This window comes from Ursus americanus, chromosome 12, assembly GCF_024610735.1.
Source record: "Ursus americanus isolate L20-20 chromosome 12, mUrsAme1.1.p, whole genome shotgun sequence".
Classification (NCBI taxonomy): Eukaryota; Metazoa; Chordata; class Mammalia; order Carnivora; family Ursidae; genus Ursus; species Ursus americanus.
Window position 1 is genome coordinate 1,610,755 of NC_142138.1, and position 13,599 is coordinate 1,624,353.

At 37.3% G+C, this 13,599-nt stretch overlaps 1 protein-coding gene across 1 annotated transcript in view; it reads left to right on the forward strand.

Moving 5' to 3' along the window:
• The window catches only part of CCDC30 (coiled-coil domain containing 30), a 104,546-nt gene that overhangs the window by 2,656 nt on the left and 88,291 nt on the right, over positions 1-13,599 (forward strand). Inside the window, 3 exon segments of the mRNA XM_087865786.1 lie at positions 3,704-3,897; positions 7,422-7,506; positions 8,788-8,952. Coding sequence (XP_087721912.1) covers positions 3,704-3,897; positions 7,422-7,506; positions 8,788-8,952 — 444 coding nt within the window.

A 13,599-nucleotide genomic window follows, 5' to 3' on the forward strand; every position in this document is an offset into this window, starting at 1 on the left:
GGAAAAATTATAATCCTCCATTCCAAGAAAAGTGCTTATAATGTTTTGAGTGTATTTTCTGCCTTGTCGTTTTAAATTATCTATTCTGAAATAGTCAGGAATGTGTGTGAGAGAGTACAGCATGGTTATTTCCTTCAGTGTCTATTCTAGCACTTACCACACTGTCATAGTGACCTGTGTCAGCTCCTCGGGGGCAGAGATAGGCCCTTGTCTTAGTGGTTTCTGTGTTTCCCACAGCACCTGCCTTGTAAAGTACCCAGCATATTAAGGACTCAGGAAATATTTATTAAGTACCACAAAGCTACAAGAGAAGACATGGATAAGACCCCTTTAAAATATTCTATTTTGTTTAACCTCACAAATTAGATATTGTTATTACATAGGGACAGCGATTACTTATACTTACCACACATGTATTATTTTCTTTGCTCAGCATTTTCCCTTGCATCTCAGATAGTCCGTTTGGGATCGTTTTTGTTTTTGTTTTATTTTAGAACTTCCTTTCACGAGGGTCTGCTGATGGAGGTTTTTTCTTTATTTTGAATCTCAGGTGGAAAGGTTGAGTCAAGCATAGGACATATTTCATACGTACTGCACTCTTGTTTCATTTCTTTTCCTTTTGGTTTTCCAGTGAATATACTGAGTTTTCTTCTGCTGGTTTAGAAGTTTGCATTCTATTTTTGTTTGTATGGTGGTTGCATTTTTAAGAATTTTTAAATTTCTTCTGGCATTTTTAGTTATTCTCAGCAGGAGGGTTGTTCAGGGCTCTACTCTGCCATTCAGTGAGAAATGGAAGATACTGTATGTCCTGCTGCCGACATAAATTAGTTCATGAAGGATTGGTAAATAGGGGAATTATGCCATTTTAATGCAGAGGTTCGTATACAGTGTACCCCAGCATGTTAATGATTTGGGCTTACCAGCAAGCCTTGGAGTTTATACGTGAAGCTCGTTTGTCCCACATTCTTCTTGGGGACTCAGTTTGGCCGCATGTTTCTCCCGGGAAGTGCTTATTGCAAAGACAGCCCTAATCTTTGTGCATTTTGCCTTTGTTTCCATAACTCCACAGCCTCAGCTGTTTTAGTTCGCCTTTCCAGCAAGCCTGATTTTGTAAAAGAGAAGTCCTATATTGGGGCGCCTGGGTGGCTCATCGTTAAGCGTCTGCCTTAGGCTCAGGGCGTGATCCTGGAGTTCTAGGATTGAGCCCCACATCAGGCTCCTCCGCTGGGAGCCTGCTTCTTCCTCTCCCACTCCCCCTGCTTGTGTTCCCTCTCTCGCTGGCTGTCTCTCTCTCTGTCAAATAAATAAATAAAATCTTAAAAAAAAGAAAGAAAGAAAGAAAGAAAGAAAGAAAGAAAGAAAGAAAGAAAGAGAAAGAAAGAAAGAAAGAAAGAAAGAAAGAAAGAAAGAAAGGAAGAAAGAAAAAAAAAGAAAGAAAGAAAGAAAAGTCCCACATTGACTATAGTATTTCTTTATTTTTTAGGAACTTGATGTATCTCTCTAAGTGTACCAGTGTAATTCTTAGGATTGTCAGTGTTTTTTATAGCACTCTAGTTACACAATGACAGAGGTTTGGAATTGTCTGTACCAATCTGGCTTTTCAATAACCTTTATTATTTTTAGTGAGCAGTTTGCAAACTACAAGTTTGTTTATTTTAGGAACATAAAAATCACTTTAGAAATCTTACATAATTAAAGAATATTTTTTGAAGGGAGAGATAATATGATTTGATAATGGACTTAATGTTGGGTGGGAGAAAAGGGGAGAAATCACTGGTGACCCAAAGCTTTCTGGCCTGAGCACCTGGATTATTAGAGTCCCAGCTACTTAAGTTGGGGAGACCACGGGAGGTCCCGTTTGGGGAAGATAGTAAAGAATTTGCTTTTGGACATGTACATTTTGATGCGTATATTAGACATCCCAGTGGAAATGTCAGGGAGACAATTGTGCATGTTCGGAAGGCCCCGCAAGCTAGAGCTGCGAACTTGGGAGTCATCGGCAAATAGCCAACATCTAAAGCCTTGGGATGATCGGTGATTACCTGGGGAATGAAAAGAAGATTCAGGGCTGGGCCCTGGGCATTTCTATGTTTAGAGGTTGGAAAGGTAAGAAATTAGCCAAGGAGTCTGAGAAGGAGTGGCGCACATGGTAGGAGGAAAACCGGCAGAGTGCGGTGTCCCAGAGAGAGATGATGAAAGCGTGTTGTGGGCATGGGATCCAGCGCCCAAGCGGAGAGTCTGGCCTTAGGATCAAGGGTAGTTTGTTAAATCTCACAAGAGGGGAGGGTATGTGGGAATTGGCAGATTTGGTAAGGAGAGTTTGTGGAAGTTGGAGTGTTGCTTTTTTCTCAGTGAAATAAGAAGCAGGGTATTCAGCTGAGAGAGAGGATGGGGAAGGAGGCGTTGGAGACTTGAGGAGAGAGAGGAATGAAATAATGGTCTAGATCTCTAGAAAATGAGAGAAAGAATTCCAGGGAACTGTGGGAGGATTGGTGGACAATAAGGACCCACTTGAGGTGAGTGGACATGAATTTAGAGTGAAACCAACCAGCACTGGCTGTGCAGTTTTCTCCAGCTACACTCAGCTTCTGGAGTGAGGGCCAGGAGAGGTGAAGGGTTGGTTTACAGGCTGGAGTTCTGTCAACCAAGTATAGTGGAAGGAAAGAGGGGCAAGGGAGTTGTGAATGTTTTCAGGTGGGTGATTAAAATGACGAATTCCTTAGACGAATCTAAGCTAGGTAAGGAGATAAGTGAGAACGGGAGTAGGATAAGGAACATTGACAAGTGTTTAAAGTTAGCGGATTATAGTTGCAAGTATGGTCAAAAACTTGTTGACATCTAGCTAAGAAGTACATAGGAAAGGGTGATTGGAGAATGGGATGCTTGAAATTGAGATTGGGGAGTTGCTGCTAACAACACGGTCTAGAGAATTACTGTGGAGTAGGGGCTGGGATGGGGTGGAGGACTCAATTTTTGGAAGTTAGTTAGTGAAGAGACTGAGAAGCCAGGACACTAGAATAATCTACCTGAATATTGAAATCACCAAGAATCTTGGCAGGACTAGTTAAGTAACCTTACACAAATTAGTTGGCCCGTTGGTGCCTGCAGCGTTGTCTTATAAATGGGATAATCATGTTTCCTACCTCAGTGGATTTTTGCAAGGATTAGATGACATAAATTTATCTTAAATGCTTAATACAATACCTACCACGTAGTAAAACACTCAATAAAACAACAACAAATTTTAAAGTTATGCAACAGTAAGAATATCTACCAGTTTTGAGAAACTTTTCCCACTACTTTTTTGTTATTATTTCTGAAAGTTTGCAAACACCCTGGAGGGATGGGAAGAAGAGTGGTAGTAGCAGTATAGCTGATTTTTAAAAAATTAACTTGCTATTTCATTAAGAATACATTTCACATCTTATAACAGCAATTACTTGCCAGATTTCTTTTTTTTTTTTAAGATTTTATTTATTTATTTGACAGAGAGAGAGACAGCCAGCGAGAGAGGGAACACAAGCAGGGGGAGTGGGAGAGGAAGAAGCAGGCTCCCAGCGGAGGAGCCTGATGTGGGGCTCGATCCCAGAACGCCGGGATCACGCCCTGAGCCGAAGGCAGACGCTTAACTGCTGTGCCACCCAGGCGCCCCACTTGCCAGATTTCTTTTAACAGTTTTGTTTCTGTTGTTTCTTCCTAACAGAAGTGCAAATAAAAGAGGTTGAAGAAATGTTGTATCAAGAGGGCTTATCTGAAATAGCTCTGAGCAGCCCCAATGAACAGATTGCATACTTATTGGTAGAAAGAAGAACACTCCTGAGGAAACTGGAAACTGGGGGCCCCAAGCCAGAGTCACAAAGACATATGACCAGTGCCCTACAGAAAGAACTTGCCCAGGTATTCTGAAATTAACTAGGTAATTGAATAAGAGGCAGGCCAGTTTTTTTATTTCTTTAATAATTCATTCATAAAATTATTAGGAAGCCAGTTTTAATAATGCTTAAGTATATAGGTTTTTTGTTTTTTGTTTTTTTTTACGATTTACTTATTTATTTGAAAGAGTAGGGGAGGGACAGAGGGCGAAGGAGAGAGAGAATCTTGAAGCAGACACCCCACTTGGCGGGCAGCCGGATGTGGGGCTTATATCCAAGGACCCTAAGATCCTGACCTAAACCAAAACCAAGAGCTGGCCGCTCAACCGACTTTGCCAAGGCACCCCAATATATAGGTTTTATATTTGGATGGACTTCTCTGCCACTTGTTCTTGGTATGAACTTGAGCACCGTAGTTAACTTTTGTGAGCCTTGATTTTCTCATCTGTAAAATCTGGAATTGACTCACCTACTCCACAAAGTGATCATGAAAATGAAATCGCGTACGTAAGGCTCTAGAATAGTACCTCACACGTTAATTAGCATTATCGAGGGCCTTTTCTTCTCCACAGAAATCTGTAATAAAAGGTGAACGTTTTATGCTATCTGAAGAGAAACCAGAGTATTAATTAGCATTCTTATTGTTTCTTGAGAACTTTCCATGTGCCAGTGGATGTAGAAACAAAGTCAAATTAGACGTGATTTCGACTTGCAAGGAACTTACAAGCTAACGGAGGAAAGGAAAAGCTACTGATGAGAGTTCGGTGTGTAAAGTCCCGTAGTCAAGGAGGGCACAGAAGGCTCGAGAAACTCAGAGGAAGGGCTGAGTCAGATGTGATGGGTCAGGGGACTGGAAAGCCTTCCAGAGGAGATGTCGAAGAGTATTTTGAAAGCTGAGTATGTGTTAGCTGGATGAAGAGGCTGGGAAAGGCATTCTTGGCAGAGGAAACAGTGTATATCACAGACTGGTTCATGTGAGTGAATGCTGAGAAATGTGGCTGGACACTCTGGAAAACAGTGTGGAGGTCCCTTAAAAAGTTAAAAATTGAGCTGCCCTATGATCCAGCCATTGCACTACTGGGTGTTTACCCCAAAGATACAGACGTAGTGAAGAGAAGGGCCATATGCACCCCAATGTTCATAGCAGCAATGTCCACAATAGCTAAATCGTGGAAGGAGCCGAGATGCCCTTCAGCAGATGACTGGATTAAGAAGCTGTGGTCCTTATATACAATGGAATATTACTCAGCTATCAGAAAGAACGAGTTCTCAACATTTGCTACAACATGGACGGCACTGGAGGAGATAATGCTAAGTGAAATAAGTCAAGCAGAGAAAGACAACTATCATATGATTTCTCTCATCTATGGAACATAAGAACTAGAATGATCAGTAGGGGAAGAAAGGGATAAAGAAAGGGGGGGTAATCAGAGGGGGGAATGAAGCATGAGAGACTATGGACTCTGAGAAACAAACTGAGGGCTACAGAGGGGAGGGGGGTGGGGGAATGGGATAGGCCAGTGATGGGTAGTAAGGAGGGCACATATTGCATGGTGCACTGGGTGTTATACACAACTAATGAATCATCGAGCCTTACATCGAAAACCGGGGATGTACTGTATGGTGACTAACATAATAAAAAATCATTATTAAAAAAAAAAAAAAAAGAAATGTTGCTGGAGATATTTTCAGGAACCACATCATGGTGAGATTCATAGGCTAAGCTCAAGTTTGGACTCAGCACCATAATATAATAAAAAATCATTATTAAAAAAAAAAAAAAGAAATGTGGCTGGAGATATTTTCAGGAACCACATCATGGTGAGATTCATAGGCTAAGCTCAAGTTTGGACTCAGCACCCAGCAATATTCCTGAACCATACTAGAGGCATAAAAACATTTTTTAAAAAAGATTTTATTTTTCAGTAATCTCTAAACCCAGCACAGAGCTTGAACCCACACCCCCAAGATCAAGAGTTGCAGGCTACACCGCTGAGGCAGCCAGGTGCCCCAAGGCATAAAAACATTGGATGGACTTTGTAATAGAAGGTCTGGAGAGTCACTAAATAATTTTAAGAGGAAAGAGTAACATTCTGATTCATGTTATTACAAAATCTGGGATTTTGATTTTTGGTTGTATTGAATCAGTTTAAGAGGAATTTACTATCTTGAAATATTGATGTGATCTGTGATCATGGAATATCCATGTATTTTTTATGTATATAAGCAAAGTTTTATGATTTTCCCCACAAAATCTTGCACTCTTGTTGTTACATTTATTCCTAGGTACTTCGTATTTTTGGATGCCATTAATAGCAAATGCTATCTTTTTAAAAAGAATTTAATTTTCTAACTGTTGCCACTTTTAAAAAGTATATTTGTTTTATATACTGACCAACACCCAACATAGTTGCTAAAATTTCTTATTCATTTTACTTATTTATTTATAAAATACTTTTTGCTCTTTATTTTTATTTATTTATTTTTTTAAGGAGGCTTCACCCCAACATGCGGCTTGAACTCACAACCCTGAGATCAGGAGTCATGTGCTCCACTGACTGAGCCAGCCAGGCGCCCCCCCTTATTCATTTTAATAATTTTTTTGAAGATTTAAAATATTTTCTACCTGTACAATCACGTTATCAGAATAATGATACTTTTGTTTCCTCCTTTTCAGTCCTTATTCCTTTCAATTCTTTTTCTTGCCTTATGTTGGCTAGGCTCTTTACTATTATCTTGAAATTAGTATTATTATTAGTATTATCTAGTAATATCATCTTGTTATTAATATCGGAGAAAGCATTCAGTTATTCACTATTAAGTATGATGTTTGCTGAAGGTTTTGTTTCAAACGGTACTGTTTATTATTTATTATTTACACTCTTATTCCTAGTTTGCTAAGAGTTTTTATTAGGAACCAGTGGTGAATATTATAAAATGTTTTTATGTAGCCATTGATGATGAAATAATTTAGAAACTTGAATCTGTTAATGGGAGAATTTTGTTGACTTATTTTTCTAATGTTAAGCCTGACAAATAAAACTTGTTCATGATATGTTATCCTTTCTAGATATCATTAGATTAGATTTGGTAAAATTTTGTTTAAGATTTTTAATCCATGTTTGTGAATAAGAAGATTGCCCTGTGATTCTTCTTTCTCCTGTTATCTTTGTTGGGTTTTAATCTCAAGGTTTGGCTAGCCAGTGTTAGCCAAACATTTTTCATTATTGCCTCGATAATGAGACTTTTTAGGTAATTTTTCCTAATCACTCTCCCATGAAATTTTAACACCACTGTAGAGTTCTATATATTGTAGGCGTATCATGCTTTGTATATAAAAAGAGTAAGATTTTTTTTGACCCCGTAGGAACCAATTTCCCTCCCTTGGGGGTGATATTGTCTCATTGAAAATGCATGGCCTAACCTCATAAAATGGATTGGACTGTGCTCCTTTTTTTTTTTTTTTTGCTTTTTAAAAAAAAATTAAATGACATTTTTATTTATGAAGACTGACTGAGATAAATTTCATTTATCTCATTATTTACTTAGGAGAAATTTGAACAAATCCACCAGCCTCTGCAAAGAGAACATGAGAAATATCAGGAACCTGTGCAGCAGTCTGAAAAAAATCTGAGTGAGGGAAAAAAAAAAAAAAGAAAAAAGAAAAAAAAAAGAAACCTTCACTTAAGAATAGCAGCTAATTACATATTAGCTTTTACCAAGTATTTTGAATATATAAAATGTAGATTCATGCTGTGAAGATTATAAAATTGTGCATTAAAGTATAAATAAATACAAAGATTTGGGAAGAAAAATATTAATAGTTGATTTTTATTGAATGTATCAAAATTTAAATAATCAATGTGTGTTCTATCCTTTGAAAAATCACTTTGGGATAATCCTTCCCAAATATGTTTGGAGCCCTTTTTTTTTTGGGTAGTCCTTTAATATATATAGCACATTATTTTAAGTATAATCAATTCTCTTCATGTAATTAAATTTTTTGATCTGGGGAAATGTTATTAATTGTTAAATCCAGTCAATAAAGTATATGCTAGGAATTTAACCACAGGAAGTAACCCAAGATAAATGTATATGGATAAAACTGTCTATCATAGTATTACTTTAAATAGCAAAAATTAGAAACTACCAAATGTTTAAATGATTATATAAATCATGTTACACCCACTATGGGACATTATGTAGACTTTAAAAATTATCATTACAAAATCTGTACAGTTTTTGGGGGAAATGTTTCTCATATAATGTTAAATGAAAAAGATAGAAACATACATAGATTGGGATTATGACTATGTAAAAATGTATATAATAAAAAATGCTGTAAGGATCTATACCAATATGCTGGAAATGGTTTTGTTATGCAGATGGTATTTTGGTTGTCTTCTTACATTTGGAAATATTTGTATGATGATTATATAATACATATCTTGGGGATCAAAAACAAGGTGTAATTGAGACTGAATTTCTTAGCTTTTAAAATGCTTTGAAAATAATTGCAGAAAAGGAGCTGTAAACATGATTTGAGTGTGTGTGTATCTTGACATTAAATGATATACTCTATGTGAAAGCATTTTATAAACTGTATTTAATGGACCATATACATGAGGAGTCTTTGTCTCTCTTTTTTACCAGATGATACTCATTTTTATGATAAAATTTCTATTCTTTATAATCGTATAACCATAAACTCTTAGATGTATTAGGTTGAACTGTATGAAGTTATATGTTCATAGGTAAAAAAATCAAATATCACCAATTTTATACGGTTTCACTCAAAAAAAGAAATACATATAAATGAAGTACCGTTTGCTACTTTGTTAGCTTTCAAACCCTTGTAGGAAATAGTGCAGTGTTATAAGAGTACATTTAATTTTTGTTTTATTACTAACCATAGTTTTATTTCAGTCCCGTAATGAAGATCTGGAAAAAGAGAAAACTTCACAAAACCGCGTGGAGAGAAATGCCGAACAAGTAGCGGAGAGGTTAGGGGTGGCCCAGGAAGAGACCCGAAGGCTCACCGGTGCACTGCAAGGGAAGGAGAAGGAGCAAAGGCAATTAGGTGAGCTGTGGATGCACAGGAGCGTTGCTGATGATGCTTTTAATGTAATTGACCTTTTCTCGGGGTGAACGTGAGGACACTGAGAAAAAAAATCTTCTAAGAGAAACACATAAAAGTTTGATAAACAGCTTCTTTTTGTACAGTGTCCAGAAATTTTTACTGCCACATAAGCATAACTTACCTCCCAAAACACACACAACCCCTAAGTGTAATCACGTAGTGCCAGAGGCTCCCAGCATTCCAGAGTCCCCTTTGTTTCTTCTGTCTAGGTCTACACCCTCTGTCCCACCCAGAAGTCACCACTATCCTGACTTTTAACACCATTTCTGAGTTTTGACTGCAGGCAACGTGCATTAAGTTTAGTTTGTTTCTCTTGCTCAGTCTTCTGTTCGTGAGATTCACTCACATTGTTGCACGTAGGTAGCAGTACTTATGCTGGTTGTGTGATAGTCCTCTGAATAGACGTACCGCGACCTGCTTTATCCAGCCGTTCTGCTGTTGATGGACAGTACGTTGCTCCAGCTGTGCCCTATGATGAATAGTGCTGCTAGGAATATTCTTGGGCTTATCGACACATTTCTGGTCGTGATGTGCCTAATCACTGGATCAAAGGGTTCTGCCCATACTCTACTTCGGCAGAGAACTGTGACACTGTCTTGCGCATGGTTGTATTAATTTAAGCTCTCCTCAGTTGTACGTGAGATTTTGGTTGCTCTACATTCTTTGTCAGTATTGGGTATCGTCAGTCTTACCAACTTTGCCTTCTCTGGTGAGTGTGGTATTTAGTTATGGCTTTAATTTGCATTTCCCTGATGGCCGATGAAGTTGAAACCCCGTCATGGTTTGCTGTTACTGCTGCTGTTGCTCGTTTGGAAACACTGTTTTGTGAAGTACCCGCTTCAGTCTCATGATGTTTCTCTATTGGGTTGTATCTTTTATTAATTTGTAAAAATTCTTGATATACTCTTGGGACACCTGGCTGGCTCAGTTTGTAAAGCATGTGCCTCTTGATCTTGGAATTGTGAGTTGGACCCCACGTTGGGCATAGCCATTACTTAGTTAAAAAAATTTTTTTTAATTCTTTATATATTGCAGATATGAGCCTTCTATTGGTTATAAATATTATGCTGGGCTTTTTTTCCATATAGAAATGCTAATATTTATCAAGTTGGATTTAACAGAGTTTTTCTGTATGGCTTCTGGGTTTTCATGTGTAAAAGCCTTTTCTGTGTCACTACAAGGTTTTTGAAAGTGTTCATCCCTATAGTGTTTTATTGTGCTTTTATGGTTTCATTGTTTATATTGCAATCTTCCCTTTATCAATAATATATTTTAGTATAAAGTTTAAACTTTAAAAATCATCCCCTTTCTATATTTATAATTTACAATGATTAAGAAATTGGGCCGCTTTTCAAATACAATATATAGGTTACTTTAGGATCATATTTTTAAACTGTTAAATGTTAAAACAGTAATGATTCTGCCAAATTGATGTGGATTTAAAAACAAAGAATATCAGGAGGGTTGAGATTTTGTTAAGAATGTGTTTAAAACAGTGAACACAAATGAAATTTTTGGAATATGGAATTGTTCTATATCCTGATAGGATTGGTGGATACACCTTTATGTTTGTCAAAATTCATTGAACTATACAGCTAAAATGGTGAATTTTACTGTATGGAAGCTGTACACCCAATTTTAAAAAAAGGAAGAGAAATTTGGCTATGTGAGTATGATGAGAGAGTCTTTGCTGCTTGCAATACAGAAGGAGAAAAGAAAAGCAGGACACCCATTCCTCTCTGTTACATTTGGACACAACAGAACACCATCACATGGCCCCCTCTTCCATCGGCAGTTGGTTAGTCTGGTAGATCCTAAACTATTAACTGAAAGCTCTCTCCACAGTAAGAATACTGGGGGACTGCTGGGAAGCCGAATTAGCAAGTCCTGAGAAATATATGTGGTATCAAAAATAAAATAAAATAAAATAGAATAGAATAGAATAAAATAAAATAAAATAAAATAAAATAAAATAAATAAAATATATTAGTACCAATGTGTGCCCTACATAGAACTTCTTGAGTCATCGGTTTATAAGTCAGAATGTATTTCTAGGTAACTGTGTTATATGACAGTGTTTACCAACTATTAGTCTACTTCTTTCAACAAACTGACTCTTTTCTTTCTTTCTTTCTTTCTTTCTTTCTTTCTTTCTTTCTTTCTTTCTCTCTCTCTCTCTCTCTCTCTCTTTCTTTCTTTCTTTCTTTCTTTCTTTCTTTCTTAAAAATTTTATTTATTTGAAAGAGAGAGCAGGAGCAGAAGGGAGGGGCAGAGGGAGAAGCAAACTCCCCACTGAGCAGGAAGCCTGACGTGGGACTGGAACCTAGGACCCCAAGATCATGATCTGAGCTGAAGACAGATACTTAACCGACTGAGCCACCCAGGCGCCCCCGTAATTACTCTTTTGGATGAAGTACTCTATTTTAGTTTATTTTCTAGCTCTCTCTGTATCACATCTAAAAATTTGGATGGGAGGTCGCCTGGGTGTCTCAGTTGGTTAAGCATCTGCCTTCGGCTCAGGTCATGGTCCCAGGGTTCTGGGATCAAGCCCCACATTGGGCTCCCTGCTCAGCGGGGGGCCTGCTTCTCCTTCTCCCTCTGCCTGCCACTCTGCCTACTTGTGATCCCTCTCTCTCTGTAAAATAAATAAATAAAATCTTTAAAAAACAAAACAACACAACAACAAAAAAACGCAAAAATTTGGATGGGCAAGAAAAATTTTAGATAATAACAAAGATTTTTTTAAGAATTAAAAAGAATTCATGTCAAATATTTAGAGTATTCTTTAATAAATAAATTAAAAGAAAAAGATGAATTTTTTTTAATTTAAAGGAATTATTAACCAATTATAACATGTGGCCTTTACTGGATTCTGATTCAAACACATTTGTAACATTTGTGAAAGAATTGGAAATGTTATGTACTGGATATATAAGAAATTGTTAAATTGTTAAATTTCCTTAACCACCTGTTGAGTTAGGTTTAGATAGAGTTCTTATTTTGTAATTTAACTATAAAGTAAAATAATGGGCAATCTTTTTTAAAAAGTTCTTATATCTTTTAGAGATATATAGTGAAATATAGATAAGCGATATGGTTTCTGGGATTTGCTTTATAAAGGCCCCTACATCATACCCACACAAAAATTAACTCAAAATGGACTGCAAAGCTAAATGTAAGAGTTAAAACTATAAACCTCTTAGAAAACATAGTAAATCTTCATGGTCTTGGATTAGGCAATGATATGTTAGTTCAGCACCAAAGCAAAGGTGGTAAAAAATCTAAGATTGTCTCCAAGAGTCCCACGTGGTGTACACATACCTTTTCCCAGTTATTCAATCAAATACAATATAGATACTCCTGTGAAGAGCCGTTACAGATGTAATTAAGGCCCCAGATCAGTTGCCTTTAAGAAAGAGAGATAATCCTGGTTGAGACTGACCTAATCAGATGAGCCCTTAAAAGGGATTAGTCTTTTTCTGATGAAAAATACTCAAAACTGTGAGAAGGATTCAACATGAGGGAAATTCTCCTTTGCTGACTTTGAAGATGGAGGAGACCATGTGGCAAAGAACGTTGGTCACTTTTAAAAGCTGATAGAGCTCCCTGGCTAACAGTTAGCAAGGAGATGGGGACTTCAGTCCTTTAAGCATGGGACCAAATTCAGCGCATAACCTGAGGAGCTTAGAAATGGATTCTTTCCCAAAGCCTCGGAGAGGAACACACCCAGCTCACACCTTGACTTCAGCCTCATAAGGCTCTCATCAGAGAACCCAGCCACACCACTCCTGGACTTCCAATCTACAAAACTGTTAGCTGATAGATGGATGTCGTTTCAAGTCACTAGGTTTGTGGTGATTCACTATACAGCATTAAAAAGCCATGTTTAAGTATATAATACTTAAGGTTGTAAATGAAACAAGGTTGGCTATGGCTTGATAACTGTTAAAAGCTGGATGATAAATATAGGTGTTTCCATAACTCTTCTATCTACTTTTATATATGTTTGAAATTTCCATAATACAAAAGCTCTAAAAAGATATCTGGGGTAACCACTAGAGGAATAGACCTAGAAAGTAAAACTGCCAAACAATAGAGAGGTCTCAGAAACCTACAACCAGCAAAGTTTTAGAAATATTACTAGTTTAAGAGTCACAATGGAGAGCTGTGATTTTCAAGTATCTGCATAAACATGGCAAGAGAAGCTAACCTGGCAGCATGAGTTAATGCATTTGGTGGTCTCTGATATATTTGAGATTGGTGTATGATATATTTGGTTGTATGTGTTATTGTAAAACTAGGTTGTTAGTGGTTTTTTTTAAGTGGAAATCAAACCAAATGTTTACAGAAACATTTGAGGTGCAGAACCCCTCAGTTACCTCCTCAGTAATTTAAGCTTCCATAACAAATTTATTCTGTAAAATAAATTCTGAGCTATCTAAAGTCTTCCAGCTTCATATCTCACATTTCCCACAATCCTTTGCACTCTAGGCCCAAGCAGTGTAAGACTACATGTAGTTCCCAGAGCACTCAATGTTCTCTCCTACCTGCTCTCCTTCACTTATGCTTTCCCTCTTTCTGGAGCAT